Source organism: Bacillus rossius, chromosome 1, assembly GCF_032445375.1.
Source record: "Bacillus rossius redtenbacheri isolate Brsri chromosome 1, Brsri_v3, whole genome shotgun sequence".
In the NCBI taxonomy this organism is placed as follows: domain Eukaryota; kingdom Metazoa; phylum Arthropoda; class Insecta; order Phasmatodea; family Bacillidae; genus Bacillus; species Bacillus rossius.
Genome location: NC_086330.1, coordinates 314,413,796 through 314,432,567, shown reverse-complemented (window position 1 = coordinate 314,432,567; position 18,772 = coordinate 314,413,796). Strand labels below are relative to the sequence as shown.

General features: G+C 34.7%; 1 protein-coding gene across 1 annotated transcript in view; it reads right to left on the bottom strand.

The window, feature by feature from the left end:
• LOC134527920 (exportin-2) overlaps positions 1-18,772 on the bottom strand; it is a 107,837-nt gene that overhangs the window by 8,190 nt on the left and 80,875 nt on the right. Inside the window, exons 14-18 of the mRNA XM_063360956.1 lie at positions 17,771-17,862; positions 5,937-6,142; positions 2,899-2,996; positions 2,628-2,795; positions 834-980 (exon numbers count right to left, since the gene is read on the bottom strand). Of these exons, the coding sequence (XP_063217026.1) occupies positions 834-980; positions 2,628-2,795; positions 2,899-2,996; positions 5,937-6,142; positions 17,771-17,862 (711 nt within the window). The remainder of the gene's footprint in view (positions 1-833; positions 981-2,627; positions 2,796-2,898; positions 2,997-5,936; positions 6,143-17,770; positions 17,863-18,772) is intronic.

Sequence of the window (18,772 nt, the reverse complement as noted above, 5' to 3'; positions counted from 1 at the left end):
TATTGAATAGTAGTTATCTCCGCTCACCTGTTTTAAGCTGAAGCAATAAATCATTTACAACATACAGCAGTTTAAAAAGGTCTCAAATCACACTCAGCAATTTTATAGAGCTTCAAAATTGAAAGCATCAAGGCTCAGGTTCTTTCACTAAAGTCTTCTCACAAAATCAGGTTCAGGTCATAGAGCTGTGTTTTAATAATGAAATGGTTCGAGCTTACGTCTGATTGACATAGAGGTTACAAAATGAAATGAGATGATGAAATAAATGGGTGGAAAATGGCCGCCTTGTTTCTCACTCGTTGAAAATACAGGTTTTACCTTACGAGGGACCGAACCCAGATCCCCTTGGTGGTAAGTGAGCCACTAAACCATTCAACCACCGTGGTGGCCCTATGACTGTAGACAGACATCACAAATGTTGTGTGTGTAAATTCTCTAAGGTCACTAAATGCAGGAAGATGACCACTGCGCTCTAAAAGGCATTTTAATGGTGCTGTACTTATAAGTTATTATACTTATTGGCAAATTCTTTTCTATCTGTTAACTGTGCAATCTGTTAAAGTACCTACTGTAGTTACCCATTCATGCTAAGCACATTTTTCTTAAGTTGAAACACTAAATGTGTTGCTCAAGTACTAGAGTACTAAAATAGATAGTGTTCATTTTAAGCTTTGATCTACCCCCGTTGGCCTAAAACGTGAATAGTTTAATGTACAAATTTTGGACTTTACTACCTTTAGTTGCACTCAGACAAAAAAAAAAGGAACTCCTAAAAAATTCATGCAATGCTTATAGAACAATTAGGCAAGTCCCAATCAGCTGTGGAGTCTTACCACGATGCCTGGTATGGCCCGTCCACTACTTCCGGGCACTTGCAGAGCAACTCGGTGATACCTACAGCCGTCACCTTTTTGTCAGCCGCGCCAGACACCCTCTGCAGGTCAGGCATGATGACTCGCTGAATCACCATTTCAAACATACTGCAACACCATCAACACATGAGCAATATGCATACACTATTCTTCAAGACAACCAAAAATGTAAAAAAAAAAAATTGGCCTTAATTTTACACAGTAAATTCTGAAATTTTGTTTTATTCATGCACAATAATTGTACTTCAGTATTCAAAAAATATTTAATTTTGTAAACAAAAATAATACAGTTATGAAACGGAAATATCTCCACCATAGAACAATCTCATGAATAAAACATAAGAATAACTAAAATTAACTTAACATATATAAAAAATAAGGTTGAAAGATTGCGAGTAGAGATTCAGACAACTTCTCGAACACAGCACTAAGCAGCAATAACCTACAAAGAAATAAAAGGTCGGACATGTGCAAAAACATGAAACTAAAATGTAACTCATTATGAATAATTCAATACTATTTCACAATAGACTTGTGGTCGGAGTTAGTGAGCCAAACCCCTGCGAGCTGGGCTCAACAGTTTGATGGAAACATGTTGCTTGGAACAGTCCCGCAGAGCCAAATAATAAGCGGAGACCTACAGAACCAAATATTGCCGACTAGGCACGTCCTGGTTACATATTAACAGTTTTAAAATCATTAACCAATGTAATGATGCTGGAGCATCCCTACAAAGTTAAAGGTGCAAACAGTAATGTGCAAATTTGGGATTAAATTTACATTTCTTGAACTGTACAAAACACTGTTTGAATATTTACAAATAAAATTATTATCAAATAATAATTTAAAAATTTGCCAGGAATAAATCTCATTCCTCAAATTGATTTATAATTTATTAAAACAAAATATCTACCTTGGTTCGATTTCATCAATAGTATTGACAAGACTTGCCGCTCATGAAGCACTACATTGTTAACATAATTGGAATAGGTAAAAAGAGCCCCCCCCCCCACATCCCCCACACACACAAAATTTTTTTTAAACCTCCTTGCCTGCACCCCTTCCCTTCCCCCATGACCCCTCACGCTCCACGGCCCTGCTGACATGATAACAGCTGACAAGATGTTCAACCTGCACTACAATACTACCCCACCACAACTTGGGAACGTTAAGTCATGACTTCAACCCATTATCATGTGTTGGGCTCTACAACCACTGTCCTGCACCTGGTGCAGACTATCTTGAAGGTGATTTGTAGTCATTCTTACAAATGAATTTAATACTGAACCCCAGTGATTTCACAGGAAGAATATTTGTTGCAGTCAATCACTGTCGACTCCAGGCAGTCCACAATATTAAACGTTTAGCTTTAGCAAAGTCAAAGTCACAATATAAAGAAAAAAAATAGTTTAGAACAAAAAAACAGCCAACTCGAGATGGTGTCTCACAGTTTACATCCCTCCATTTAAAATGTTTTAATTAGGTGCTTTACAGCCAAGATTAATAAATTTAATATGTGGCTGGGAACGCCCAAACAAGCAATTTTTGTTAAATGAACAGATGTTCTGTGACACAATCCTACAAACGTTAAAGGTGTAAACAGTGGCGCGCAAATTTGGATTTACATTTCTTGAAATTTATAAAACACTATTTAAATACATACAAATAATATCATCAAGGAATAACTTTCAACTTTTACCAGGAATAAATCTCATTCTTAAAACTAATTCATACATTATTAAATGAAATACCTACTTGGGTTGGATTCCATCAATAGTACTGACAAGACTTGACGCTCCGTAACGGACAATGTAATACGAAAAAAACGTGATGAGGCACTTCACAAACTTTGAAGTTTTAGTGGAAGACAAACGTTGAAACAAGACTACGAAGATCTGCTTCATAAATGGTTCAAGTGATGCCCTATGGACAACACAAACGATAAAATAACAATATTTATCAATAAAGCACTAAATGTAAATTCTACTTAGTTTACAACAGTCCAAAAGAATGTCATACAACTTACGGAGGAAAATGTTCCAATATTGTTTGTATCAAGTTAAAACCTTCATGGTCATTTAACTTTGATGCAATTAATTTTTGAAAAACTCCCAATATACTTGTCTGAAACAAAACAATACATAGTATCAATTATTATAAACATGGGTCAAAAAGCATGTAACAGCCATAACAAATAGAAACAACACTTTTATTTTGGGGTTTGATTAACTGAATTTATTAAATACAAATTAATGCATGACTCCAAGATTTTATATGTATACAGTACAACCCCGATTATCCGTGTTAATGAAGGGGACGAGTGAGTCGGATAATCGAAAATCGCGGTTAGCCGAGTCATGCTTGCCTCAAAGGTCATTAGCCCACAGACAGCCATCTATGGACATTCGGAGATTACATATATACACATGCTTTGTGTGCGTGTGCGTTGTTGACATAGAAGCGGACTGCTTAGTGCTGGGTAGCAGTGGTTTTTAAGTCTTTCGTGTGCGGAGACGTGGACACGCGAGTCGTTGTTGCACCGAGGTGTGTGGCTATCCGCCCGCCAGTCCGAGGGCCCAAGACGGCTGATAGCTGCCAAGGTCACGCATTCTTTTCATCGCCCGTAAGCGACGCTGCCACACTTAGCTCATTGCTCTGTTGTCAGTAACACCATCGGGCTGGTTATTGTTTTACAGAACGACTGCCTTCAAAATTCTTTTCGAGATAAGATTTTTCATACCAGTGCATTGAGACTTGATTTTATGGTTTTGAAACGGTGTCTCTGTCTCGTATAATTCACGGTGTTTTTATCCCCCTTTATTTATATGAATTTTAAATGTTAGATTATTTATTTTTAGCTTGCTGAACGTGGAATTAGTGCAAAAACGGCCTATTATGACTTAGTGTTGCAGATGGGTCGGAAATCTTATAACGACCACCTCTCTATAACGACCCTAATCTCGGGAACCGTAAGGGGTTGTTATATCTATTCTCCGTTCACTCTTAGCTGAGTTTTGAAATAAACAAACACCCTCGTATCACTGCGCCGCGTCAGCAAGTGATAGGCTGAATTTATCTTGCGTGCCAAGCACTAGTTGCAACACACACACTTCCGTACAGTCGGTGCCCATAAAATAACGGAGAAGTAATATAAGAGGAAAATGGTTCTTCTGTCAAGCCTAGTTTTTTTTAAAAAATTTACGTCTGCTGTGATAAAATTACGCCACTTAATGGTACACCCTCCGACCTTTTCTGTTGAAACCATTCAAACAAACAAGTGTCCAAGCTGCTAAATGTGGATTCTTTCATCGTCTTGCGTTTATTTAATCCACTTGAAGTGTCAGCCTGTGAAGCAAACTGAAGGATTTTTTCGCGATTTTTTATGATGTCGCGGACTATTGTGTTACCGACATCAAACTCAGTCGCAAGTTTGTAATCGTTTCTCCACTCTGAAATCTTTCTATAATTTTTGTTTTCTGTCGATGGACAGTACCACTCGCTTTCTTTTCTGTTCATTTGATGACATGATGAAATGTTGCGCTCAACACTTCCGCACAACACAACGGTATAATCCGTCGGAATGAAGATCACTGTTACAATACATAAAATTATCACCACCTTCACACTTCAACAATGTACACTAATGAAATTGACTGTCTCCATGCGCCGGGTAATCTCTGTGGCACGGCGCCGTGCTGCGCGCGGGAGTGTACAGTCCGGTCATGCGGACGTGGAATCGCGCACCAGTGTATAATCTATTCACGTAACATGGAACACAAAAATATTTTGTACATACGTATGTATATACTAGTATTTTTTTAAAAACTTTCTGTGTATATAAACATAACTGAGTCAAAGTACTTTGACCAACATACATTTTGCAAAGTATTTTAACATTTACATACATTTTGATTCATTGGTTATATGCAACTAAAAAATTGGACTTGATGGACATAAATCGCGGTTAATCCGCGAATCGGATGATCGAGTCGCGGATAATCGGGGTTCTACTGTATAATGAAGGAAAAAATTGCATTTATTTTTTAAATAAAATTTAGAATAACTTGTAGTTAAAGCTAATATTTCATTATTACAAAAAAAAATGGTTCTCATAAATAGAAGGGAGGGAAACAATTTTTAGATGCATGTCTAGAGCCACAATTTTATAGTTTCATATTCTGACAAGTTTTTTTGTTGCCATTTTTATTTTAACGTATTGTGCATTTATATACCCCACAATACCACATACAACACAACACATACACTCAAGAAATGGTGTTATAACTTTTAGTGGGAGAACAAAATATTGATTGAATGTTTAGTTGATGTTTATTTCTGGTGCTAACATATTCTCAGATTAAAATTTTACTTCTCATCAATACTATTAGAATGAATCACAACAATCAATATGCAATGAAAAGCCTAAAATCATTATACTTATAAACTTCCTTGGGATGTTTCTCTGTAGGCATTTAACCAATTATTTATAGTACCAGCTGTATGTACTTTTATTTACTTTATTTGAAAAAAAAAAACCATAGATAAAAACTAATTTTTTTTTTACTTAGGTCATGATATTTTAGATTTTTAAATAAAAGCCTAAACTAAATATTTATGAAATATTGTACATATACATTGACAAAATGTGTTAATAGAGGTGAATATTACTGCATTTTATGTTTTGTTTGGTGGTGTACTGACTTTAATTTTGCTGTTATTTGAATTTTATTACTACATATTCATTATAGAATCTTGCCTCTATCTACAGCATAGTAAGGTTTATAGCAGCTTGAATGGCATTTTTGTAGCTACAACTTATTAATGGTATCCCCCCCTCCCTAAATACTGCCAAATTAACAAGGAAACAAAAAAATTCAGTGAAACAATTTAAAAACACATTCTTTGTTAAAGTTTGTATAATACACAGAAAAACCCAACCAAGTACCTAAGAACAACTCAAATTTGGAATCTTTTTTGCATAAATATTAAAAGATGTAATATAAGTTTTAAAAAACTGCGTGTGCACAGCATCACAGGGCATAGCAGTTTTGCAGATGTCCTCACCACTTTGTGCACGGAGATTATTTGTTCGGACCCCAGCCGCACATATGCTTGCAGCAACCTAACCAGTGGCTTGACGTTTCCCGGTCGCTCCCACAGGAGTGGGGACAGCAGGAAGGGGTAAAGCATCATATAGTAGTTGGAAATGGATCCCGACGACTGCACTTCCATCAGCAGTGATAGAATCTGGAATACGTAGGGGATAAACTCTGAAAAAAAGCAGAACAGCACTATTACAGTTCCATTACAAATCAGTAGAGGAACAAGATTATAACTCAGGTCGGTCCCGGTTCCCGGTTCTCAGCCGATTAATTTGCTGAGAATCGGCGGAACTGAGAACTGTAAATATGTCGGTACTGGTACCACGGATCGGTACCGGTGACCAACAAGCACACAGTCTTTTTAACTTCACTTTAAAATGCATGTGACAAGAGAATGGTTGGTATAACTTTTAAAATTGCAAGCGACACAGACAAAGGGAAGGCTACCCTTCCCTTCCGTCTTTCACCGCCTCGTTCTAGTCGTCAGCCCGCCCAGATGGAAAGATAACACTGGCAGGAAGTGTTCAAACGTAAACAGAGTTAGTTCTTTGTGTTGAGATCACTAGAATACAGGGATGATCATTTCAAATGAAAGTAGACCTATAGAAAAATAACACAGGCTTAATATACCTTTAAAAATATCAAAAAATAAACTACCATGATTTAAAGTTGTCTAATACTAATTAACTACGACTTTTTCAGCTTTACAACAATTATAACTAGACCCCTGGAAACATTGTGACTCACGAATTTGCGAAAAATCACCTAACACTATTAAAAAGTAGGAATTTTATTTATTTATTTATTGTCTATTTGAGAAATTAAAGTAAAATATTTTTTAAAAGGTAGTTTTGCTTTGGATTCACCCGCAAACTTATTTGTAAATGGTTTTATTATGGTTTATATATGATATTGCATCAAATAATACGGTACACTACAGGGATTCAATATTACAAATTATTGTATACGATACCAAAAATCATGGTACTGGATGGCAGATTATTACCATAGTGCTGGAGCGGTAGTGGGATGCAGAGATGATAAATGTTTGTCAGTTTCAGACAACTAGAATTTGAAAATTATCAATTTTATTTAGTCACTGTTTTATTGTTATTAAACATGTTGGATTATGAACAAGACATTTTTAAAGTGTATCAAAATGAACTCCCCGTCACTGGTGTGAGGCAGAAGCTGGCTTTAAGCAGGAAGAAAAAGGATAAAACCAAGTATTTTGGAGGCCCCGCATTTAACCACAAACCAAAAACATAAACTCGCACATAGTTTCATGAACAGCAATATTTATGGTTTCTGGAAAAATGTTTTTGGTATGTTGAGTTATATGCTAAGAAGTGTCATGGTGTCGTTAACCATTAGAATTCTTTGTCATTTCAAATATTTAGACGTATTTGTTGAAAGTACTTACGTGAATAAGTTCAGTAGTTTTGTGACTTTGCAAGCTTGTGATGGAGAAAAAACGAAAGGCTTCGCCTGACAGGTCATTGTATAAACAACATGTTGGAAAGTGTACTTATATGAACAACCTCTTTGGATATATTGATTGTTGTCAATACCTTTATTCGCTTCAATATTTTGTTTCTCTTGTGCTTATGTATGTCGGCCATTGTTTGTGTTCTCATATTTAAGATTACATGCGTTTATCTTAAGTATATTATGGCCTTTTTTTCACTGTTGCCCTAAATTTCTATCACAACATTATCGTAACGGATGGGAGCAAGAATTGAAATGGCTGAAGTATGGAAAAACTGAATTTTCCGCTGTTTATTCGACTTGCAGCTCAGAACTAAATGTGACAAAGGGTGGCTTGCAGGATCTTCGGCAGTACAAAAATACACATATTCATGTAAAAAAAAACAACGAGCTGTTGATCAGAGTTTTTCTTTCACGAGTTTTGTAACAAAACCAAACAAAATTATTGATGCGGAACTGTTATGGGCAAACTTCGTTTGTGAAAACAATTTACCTATGAAACTGAGTGATAATTTTCATAAAACTTGTCTCCCAAATGTTTCCAGATAGCAAAATCGCAAGAAATTTTCACTGTTCTTGCACTAAAACTAGCCAGATAATTATTCAATCTTTTGGTACATCAGCTGCAGATTACGTTTCCTCTGATATGAAAACACAATTTTTCACACTGAGGATTGATGAATCAACTGATGTTACAGTCACTAGGCAGGTTGTAGTGTTGGCCAGGTTTTTTTCCATCCGAGATTGTTTAAACTCATCTCTACAAAGTGATGGCTTTGAGTGGTGCTGCAACTGGAGAAAATCTCATTGTTTTGGTGAGTTCCTCATTTGATGAGGATGGTATTCCCTGGAAAAATTGTATATGTCATCTAATGGAGCAAAAGCAATAGTTGGTAAATTCAATTCTATGCTATCCAGAGGGAACAACAGGGGAATATCTGGTTCTTATATTGCACATGCCATGTGGCACACCTAGCATCTATCTCATGCCTGCAGTGAGCTGCCAGATGTTTGTGAACAGCCATCGAAAGATGTCTATGTGCACTTCAAAACCTCAGGAAAGTGGAAAGATGAATTCAAGAATATTCAGGAAACAATGGAATTGGAGATGCACAACATTCTTCAACCATGTTTCACGTGATGGTTGGCTCTTCTACAGTGTGTGGAGCACTTGTTTAGACAGTGGCCTGCACAAATGGGGTATTTTAGAGATTTGGATGAAAAAAAAAGCAAGGCAGACACTGTTCATCGCATTGTTAGTTGTTTACACTCAGATTTGGCTAAACTTTACTTTTTCTTCCTCCAATATATGTACTGCCAAGATTTTCAAAATTCAACTTGTTTCAACAAGAAAAACCATACATCCATAAAATCTATCTTGACATGTGTGTGCTGTCAGGAAAATTATTACAAGTTATGTATAATTTAGAATAATTCAGGAATGTGGTATCAGTAAAGTAGACGACAAGCGTGAAAACCAACAGCCAGATGAAGGAAATTTATTGGTCACAAAATCCAAGATTTCCTGGAAACCTGCAATTTGGCTACTGAACATAAAATAGAATTATTCAGGAATGTCAGAAAATTCTATTAGACACGAACCAAAGAGCTGTATCACCTCCTGCCTCTCTAGGATGATGTGTTGAAGAACATAATTTATTATCCCTGCAACAAGCCATCAGAAGACTGGCAAAAAGTGGAGCAGCTTGCCAACAGGTTTCCAAATGTCACTGGACCAGATGACTGGGACAAAATAATGAATTTATCTCATATTTACTATGGGAACCTGTACTACCCTTACCAAACCAGGTAATAGATTCATACTGGCACAGTGTCTCTCAACATGGGCAAAATGATGTGGTGGGTTTCCCAGTGCTCACAAAAATGGGCGAAAGCAATGTTGATTCTTCCCCACAGCAATGATGCTATGGAAAGAGTTTTCAGCCACCTCAAGATGGTGAAAACAGCTCACCAATCATAAATGGAATCTTCGATGCTGAATGCACTGTTGCATTACATAATGAGAAAATCTGCAAGTCTGGCTTACAAGCCTACTGATGATTTGTGAAGAAAAAAAAAAAAAAAAGCACAAAATTTGAATAATTAGCCATTTAATGATGTAAAATACATTTGCTTTTTAAACTTGTAAATAACTTCAGTTGTCTGTAGGTATTTATATTTTGTAAATACGGAAAAACACTAAGCAGGCCTATATTGAAGTGAAACTTTCAACTTTTATTTCATCTTACTGTGATACCAGCTAATAGTTTGAAAGGTAAGTCGCAAATCTTATCTTTTTTTTTACTATCTTCAAACTTCTTAAAATTATGTTTTGGTTAAAATTGTATTTTTAAAATTGGCATGGAAAATAAATGATGTAAATTAAAGCTTTAAATATTACAGGATTTTACAGGATTTTTAAATGCTGTAAACAGGATATAGAAACTAAATTTGGTGACAGGCCCACGCTAAACCACACGATTTTCCTTCACAACTAGTGATATACCAATGTAATTTAGTATTGGAATCTGTTGATGTTCCCAATTTTTTTAAATTTTGATATGATCGTTTTCAATTTATATTAAAAAAAAAAACCATACCTATGAAAAAAGTACAATAATTTCATCCTTTTGGGTTATCACCCATATTTTCAGTTTACCTTTTTATAGTCCCGTAGGCATCTTTTATACAAATTTTTCTCTAATTTAGGTCTCTACTTGGATGTTGTGTTTGTTATTTAGTCAACGGCATTATGTGTATTGTGCTATGCACAAATTTTGTACCTTAAAATACTTTGTCATCTACCAAAAATCTTTATACTAAAAATTCTATAAAAATACTTTAAAACATTGAATAATAAAATACTTTAAAAATTGAATTTATAGACACTTGTGCTCTGATTATTCACAAACTGCATTGATCAGTTCTATATCAGTTATCAGATCTGTTAAAGAAATGTATTTGGTATTGAGATTGTTACCACCCACCACCTCCGGCTAGCTCAAATTTGGTGATGAGTGAAACATACAGGTTGCGGGTCACGAAGAAAGAAGAAGTTTATAAACAATGTTTGATGTATTGCCTGTTTTATTTATTTATGTAAATTTTACACTATATTCCGGACAGAGCTCACAAAAAAAGTTAAACTGTTCCTCAAAAATATATATGACACTGAGCCATCACCCGGCCACGGCCTGCTCGGCACGCCGCCCGAACAACCACCGCTCGGCACGGTGCTCGGACAATGACTAACTTACAACCTTCCTTCCCTTTGTGCGGGCAGTGTCCTGGGCTCGCTGACGTAATTTTCAGCCAATCACGGCACCTGGAAAAAGAGGCTCAACGAAATGCTTACTTCTGTTCCCACGACACAGCGATTTTGTCTCTTTCTCACACTCCCGTGACCGTGACTCACACGCCTGGTGTGTGAAACAAAGCCTCGGTCGTGGAAATAACGAAGGAAAATCACATCAGCATGCCTTGCCACAAAAAGAAGCCAGCAAAAAAAATACTAGAAAAAATAAACTTATGAATTTTAAAAATAAAAACAATAAACCCGGAAAATTACGTTTACAATAACTTTTAAAAGAAAAAAAACTTTACATCTAACCTGAAATGTGACAAAAAAAATTTATAAAAAATTATTATTAATGGATTGCATGAGGAAGGCTGTAATCTGGGTTGTTACAAGATCAGTTATCGGTTTTTATCCATATCGCCCACCAATCAATCAATAATCACTAGGCCTGTGCAAATATTCAAATTCACCCTTGAATACTAATACTTTTAAATACAGCAGTATTTACTTGCAGAAGAGTCACCCCTGTGTATGGATAGCAGCTATAATTTGGGTCACAAAAATACAAACAAACCCCCCCCCCCCCCCCCCTTCCCATAGGGTCTCCCTCAAGTATTAGTCGCACCATAATATCTGTCTACAGTAGAGTTCAAGTGAAGTTTTTGTTCCATGTCTCAGCTTATTGGTGCGTAATAAATAGTTTTGTCATGGAATGTTGCATTTGAAAGCTGAGGAAACTCACACAAAAAACAGTTATGTTGGGTCACAGTTGCATCTTAGTAAACCTGTTGAAATAGTAACGTGGAGATTGTGCCAGTTCACTGACATTCACAAGTGTGGGGAAAAGAGGGAGGAAGAACCGCCAAATCCCAGCACAGCAGACACTAACCGGCGCCAGCTGAGCTGTGGCAGGGCGACAGGCACAGCAGCGGGCAGGCGAGCACAATGACGCCATTCGTAGTGCTTTTCATGCACTGCTCAGATATTTTAACTTAACATTTTATACTTACCCGTTCATGACTTATTAAAAATCAATACATACTCGAGACACACAGCAATTATCAATTTTTTTCACCCAAAGCTATAAATTCACATAAAAATCACACTTCACATTTTAAAACTAAAAAACTGTATAAAATTCGTGACCCATACGCAGGTAAATACTGTACGTAATTATATTTGACCTAGCCTACCTAACGTGCTTGTCATATACCAACATTTACTGTTGAGGTTCAGTCATTTGTGAAAAATCTATATATTGGGACTTCATAATAAAAAAAACTTAACTAAGGGATGTTTAAAACATGCAGAGTTTGAAATATGCACTAAGTATTAAAAGTTTTTTCACTACTGTCTCTCTAAACAGTAACGGAAAAATCGCGTAAACATTTCAAAACATGGCATGTTTGTAACATTTCAAACTTGAAAATATTATTTGTATTTGTTTTATCACACGTAACCAATAAGTTGGAAAATATAAATAATGTCAACAACCATGAACACCTCCACTAAACACGACACTCCATTGCAATGGCCAATAATATAAATGAATGCCATAGTTTGAATTGCATATAAATCTTAAGTCACAATCGATCTAACAGCATGTGATGCATTAGCAGCTTACTCTACGCATCTATAATGAAAAAGATGCAAAAAAAATTATATGGTTTTAGATATAAGATGAAATTAGCAGAAATTGTGTTTATATTGCTGAGCTAAAATACAGTGTACCTGGCTGCCATTAACAACAAAAATGCATTAAATAACTTATGTTTAAATATGTAAATAATTTGGAAACACAGCATTAATAAAAATTCATGTTTTTGACATGACGTCTAATAAATCGATGAACGCCGGCTGCACGCACGAAAAAGTGTTCCACTACGGATGTCCCACTACGGATGTGTCCTGTTTGCTCATTGTACGCATGCGTGGCATCTCTCTTCATGCTCATTGTACGCATGCGTGGCATCTCTCTTCATGCTCATTGTACGCATGCGTGGCATCTCTCTTCCACTCGATTGGAACAACCATCGATTTGACTTTTCAATCATATTTTCGTAGTTTGAATTATTAATATTATGTAATTTAACGATCGTCTACCGATTTTCAGCACAATCGGTACGATTATTTAAAAGTAATGTTGAATATTCAAATACATTTTGAACCAGCAATGGTGTTTTACAGTTACACATAATAATTCAAATTACACCCGGGATCTTTTGCACAATGTTTTAAAAAATATTGTAACACATTATAAATAAGTTTGGTGTATTTGGGATGTGTATTTGTTATGAAATAATGTTATAAAAACAAAATAATATTATTCCCCTACCGTGAACAATTTTTTTTTTACTAGTATATACCATCTGAAACTATCAATTTTCAAGATTGGCCTCGTGGTATTGCGGTTAGCGTGGCTAATTTCTAATCCAAAGGTTGTCGGTTCGAATCCTGGCAGCTGCAAAAATTATTTTTGTTCTTGTAAAAATAAATACGACGTGCGCAACATTTCAAAAGTAATAAATATATTTGAATTAATGAATGCAAATAAAAGTAAATTTATTAATTAAATTTTACATTTCATTTCACTCCTTTGTATCCATACAAAATAGTGATAATTCAATAAAAAATGATTCGATTTTATTTATAAATATATGCAGAGGTAGATTTTTATCATACAAAAGATAGAAAAATTAAAACAAAAATTCTTCCTCAAAGAATATAACATTTTTAATGCCTAAATGGTTTGGTTGCAAAAACCTATTACGGCTCAGTCTCAGGCCGAATATGATATTTCCTTTTCTTCTGGATCAATCATTTCATCAATGTTTTGTTATGACGTTGTCACGTTAAACTATCGTCCGTAAACCGACTTTACAGACAACCATTTTTTTTTTTTGCCAAATGAATCAGTTTTTACGTAGTTTGCGGTTCTCAAACATTTTCTGAATCAATATGTGAATAGCTGATTATGGAAAATTAGGTGGATAAAAAGTGGAATGAAGTATAGGTTAGCAGCATAATAATAAAAAAATAAAAAAAACTTTTCTATCAAAATTTAAATATATACCAAATTATTACATACAGTAGAACCCTGTTATAATGAATCTGAAGGGAGTAGTTTATATGTTCACTATAGAGGGGAAACTTTATATCTGGGAAAACTTTTATATTGGCAATACATACTCAAAAGCATAATCTTAACTACACATAGGCCTAAGCCAAGAAAAGAACGAATGAAAATACTCAAAGCAACAGTTTTATGAGCAAATGCAGATATTTTTAATACACTACACATGTACAAACTTTCTATTAATGGTTCTTCGACATCGGCGTATTTTCCTTTTTTCAGGCGTTTAATACTCTGTGACGTATTCGCTGCTTGAGAAAGAAGATTGTTCAGCTTGTTTAATATTGTATTTAATGTGGATGTTGCAATTCCCAGTTCCTTTGATATTAACACATGCGGGACAGTGGGGTTGGAGTCTACCTTTTTAACAATGTCCAGTTTATCTCGCACAGATAATGCCTTACGTTTTTTAACGCGTTTTTCACCCATTTTTATGTACGTATTTCTTATTGAAGCACATTTGCAGCTTAATAACACGAAATTCTTTTTACCGTCAAAAGTAAATAAACGAAAAATAACGAGTCTGGCGCATCAAAGATCACTACGTATCATTTAGTATCGCAGTTGCTAAAGCTGGAACGAAAATTTCTTACTTTCTATGGAAAAAATTAGTCCACAGAGTTCTATCTAGTGGTAGTCTTACGAACCTTACTCGATCAAAATGTCCGAAACGTGAACGATAAAAATGAGACGGAAAATTTTGAATTTGTTGCTATAATGTACATACGTATTTGTGTGGCGGTAATTTATGTTTAATTTTGATAACTTATTAAATGTACACGCGTTCGCCCATTCTTTAACTATGCAGGGAAAACTATTTTTTATTTTCACCAAACTGAGCACCATTTCTGGCTACACGTAGCCTACCGAGGCCACTCGATTACGACTTGTTTATAATATGAACAGTGGACAATCGAGTAGCATATTGCGGAGAAAAACGTTAATGTGATCCAGAATAGACGTTTTGTGAAAATACTTGTAATTATATGAAAATATTTGAAATAAATGTGCATTATGTCGGCAAAATTTGTTCGTGGTACACGGGAAAACGTATCAACATTGACAAAAGTTGTGCGCTATATCCAATAAATTAATACATAACCTCACATCATTTTGCCGGGACCGAGACGGAAATTCACAATAAACGGGAATTCATTATAGGCGGGTTCACTATAAACGGGTTCTACTGTATATTATAGCTGAATCAACATAACCAAAATTTTCACTATATGTAGTATTATTTGTATAATTTTCCAGAAGCAACTACACTAAACATTTACTTTTGCTTTCCATATTTATTTGTTACAAAATGTAAAAAAAATAGTAATAAAAAAATTTTTTTTTGGTGGGAATGGGATTCTCTCACTATTAATATTCAAATTCAATATTCTTATTCAAGAATACTTCAGTATTGAGTTCGTATTCAAATAAAACTAAAGAACTGGTAATCACTCAGGCCTACTATTCACAACTACAAAGTTTTCCAAAGTGCAATGAGTATAAAATAGGGATGGGATTTTCGAATCTTGGATTCGTCGAATATACCGAATCCTATGGATTCGAGGATTCGTAGGATCCGAGGTGGGATTCGAGGTAGGATTCGAAGTGGGTTTTTAAGAGTTTTAGGTAGTAATTGAAAATTGTAGTGCTGGGCGAAGTTCGAAAATTTAGAACCGAACCGAACCCTTACGTTCGGTTCGGTTCGAAACCTCATAAAATATATTCGAAAAACCGAACGTTCGTTTAAAAAAAATTACGTTTTTCTAATTTTCTAACCCCCATTTGAGACCATTCACAAAACAGCACAACAAAATTCCATTACATGTAATAATCCTACTTTTATCGCATAATCGTCGCCTCAACAGTTTCAAGTGCAGACAGAAATATTATTAATTGTCGCATAACTCGCATAGAATTTTTTTCATATAGGCGCGCTTTGTTTTTTATTTACTTTAGAGATTTTTGTATGCATTTCTCGTACTACGTAATATATATACTATCGTACAAATGCCAAAGGTATTGTATATTATACCTTTAACTAAAGCGCATGTACGTGAACTCTCGTATTTCGGCAAAACTAACGTGATCAAGTTAACACAAGACAAATGCGGTAGGAAATGATTATGTAAATTACGTACCTATTTTGAATTACTGGGATGTATTTATGTTCTTTGGCCTTTTTGGTTATAACAGTCAGGTACTGAAAATATTAATTTAATCTTGTGTATTAAAAGTACTGGTCCAGTAAATTTTACAGTACGGTACTAAGTTGACTAGCGTAGTTGCGGCAGCCATCATTATTTCTCGTGTTTTCTTTTTTCCGACGCAAATTTCTATAACCACACTTCTTACGTTACGTTAACAAAATTATTGTTCTTGAGGTGATTTGCGATGAGCAGGCTTACGTCGTTGAAGTTTTCTAAATGGAGAAAAGATAATAACGACCCAGATGACCCAGAACCACCCCAAAAAATGTCTAAAGTTTCTTCTGACGAGCAGCATTCTTCCAAGAAAACAGCAACTGCAGTCAGCGGGTTTTGTAATGTAGATAGGTAACTTAATTCACATTCGACTTTTTTTTAATGTCCTATTAAAAAGTGTTACTTATTAAAAATGTTATGTGGCCTTATGCTGAATGTTCGTCACCTTTATAATAATATATTTTTTTAATGAAGGTTAGTGTACACTGAAAAAGGAAGATACCTAGTCTTTTTGAAATTTAGATGGAACTTCTTCATGAATTAAAAGTATATATAAAGAAATTAAATGCAAAATGATTTTCTCTAAACTGTTTTCTTTCCTTCATTATTTATTGCATAAACATAACTTATAAAATGATTTGCAATTTAATAAAGCTAAGCCATATGTTTTAATTTTACATATGGCTGGAGAACTTTTCTTTCTCACCATTCAGTTAAAGACCAAAATGCTGGTGGTCTGTTCATTTTAATTCCGAACAATTATTTCTGTATGAGGTTTGGTTCGTCTCGGTTCGAAATTTTTTTGCTATGGTTCGATTCAGTTCGAAACTAGAGAACTGAGGTTCGTCCAGCTCTAGAAAATTGTATACCTAAACAATATTATGAAGGTAACGGAAATAGCACAAACATAAGATAAACTACGCTGCATTTTGTCAATTAGCATAACTACTCGATCATTTCCAACCTTCAATAATATAACATTGTAGAAAAAAAACTTAACTTTTTTTAAATGGTGTCTGTTGTACAAACATATTTTATTGAAAACATAGGAAGGATTAATGTAACAGAGAATTAGACGGATGCAAACTTACGTGTGTGGTTTTTGAGGTTATTTGTCTATTTTATATCAGGTGTATACACTATGCACTTATTTTATAATTTTATAAATACACATGTGATTTTTTTTTTAATAACATGTGAAATTTAGTGTGGGACTGGGATTCGAGATTCGATGACAAACACTGAGGATTCGAACAAGGATTCGGATTCGACCAAAATGTGGATTCGTCCCATCCCTAGTATAAAATAATTCAAAAGATTTCATAAATTGGTACAATTAATAAGTTAAATTTTATGTATTCACTTGACACAAATAAATGTAATTTAGAAGATATATATGGACTTTAATTTCACACTAATGGTAAATTTACATATACAGCAGGAATACAAACTGTTCTCAAAAATTATTTCAATACTCAAGGCACCTCACTTATTAAGGAATCAATTTGACCAAAAATAAGCAAATGTGAACTATAGGCTGCTGGACTGAACTCGACTCGATTCAACCCGAAATTTTAATACCCCTGCAACCATAATATTTATTATTAACAACAAGTGGAATACTCAATTTTTTATACTTCAATTCACTGAAATATTATTTCACAAAATTAACTTACCCTGTACATCCTGCTGAAGAAATGCTTCAAATATTGGAAACAACGTTTCTTCAAACGTTTTTACTGTAGCAGGGTTATTCTTGCAAAGAATTCTGAAAACAAAACAGTCACCTTTTATAATAATTTATTGTATTTACTCGCAATTTTAAGTTTAAAAATTAAAAAATGTAGTGCAATCCTTAGGTAAGTTTTTCATTCAAGAAAAAAAAAAATTTAACATTGCACTGTGTGGTTGAATATGTGAATAAATAACTAGAAGATGTTGGTTTTAATACATATAGCTTCATTAGTACGTTTAATTTATTTAATTTTAATATTTCAGCAGTGTGTGTGAATCTCTGTGGCATACAGCAGGAGCAGAAGGCAATAAAAATAAGTCAGAGTGTGAGAAAGAGAGTAAGAGAGAGAGAGAGAGAGTTTGTGTGTGTGTGTGTGTGTGTGTGTGTGTGAGAGTCATTTCAACTGAAATATTTCATTGCAAAACTGTACCATCCTTGGTGTTTTCAACCCTCCACCCACAAAAGTTTCTTGCTTACTGTAAAATGAATGCTATTTTTATTTTTTTTACAGAAGGTGACAAGAAAGATCAGCTTTCCACCATTCCTCTCTTAGGAAAAGAAACGGGTAAAAATAAAAAAAATAAAAAAATAACCATATACCATACTACAGCCATAAGGAGAAACACTGATTTAAATAAAATAGTTTTTTGTTAGGAGCGGAATAAGAGGTTGAACAAAGAAGAGAGTGGAGAGAAGTGGCTTTAAGACTGCTGCCTACAGATACGTTAAACATATATACTATAAGGAATATATACAAAAAGCAACAGAAATTATAAGAACTGATAGGATTTTATGTTGCATGGCTATGCACAGAGGCATAGGGCCTTAGGACTTCTAAACCACTCGGTTAGCAACTCTGTGGCTATAAAATGAGTCAAGCCAGAGTGTTGGGATTGAAAAAATGACCCTACCACAGCTGTGTAAAATGTTAGTGATTATAACG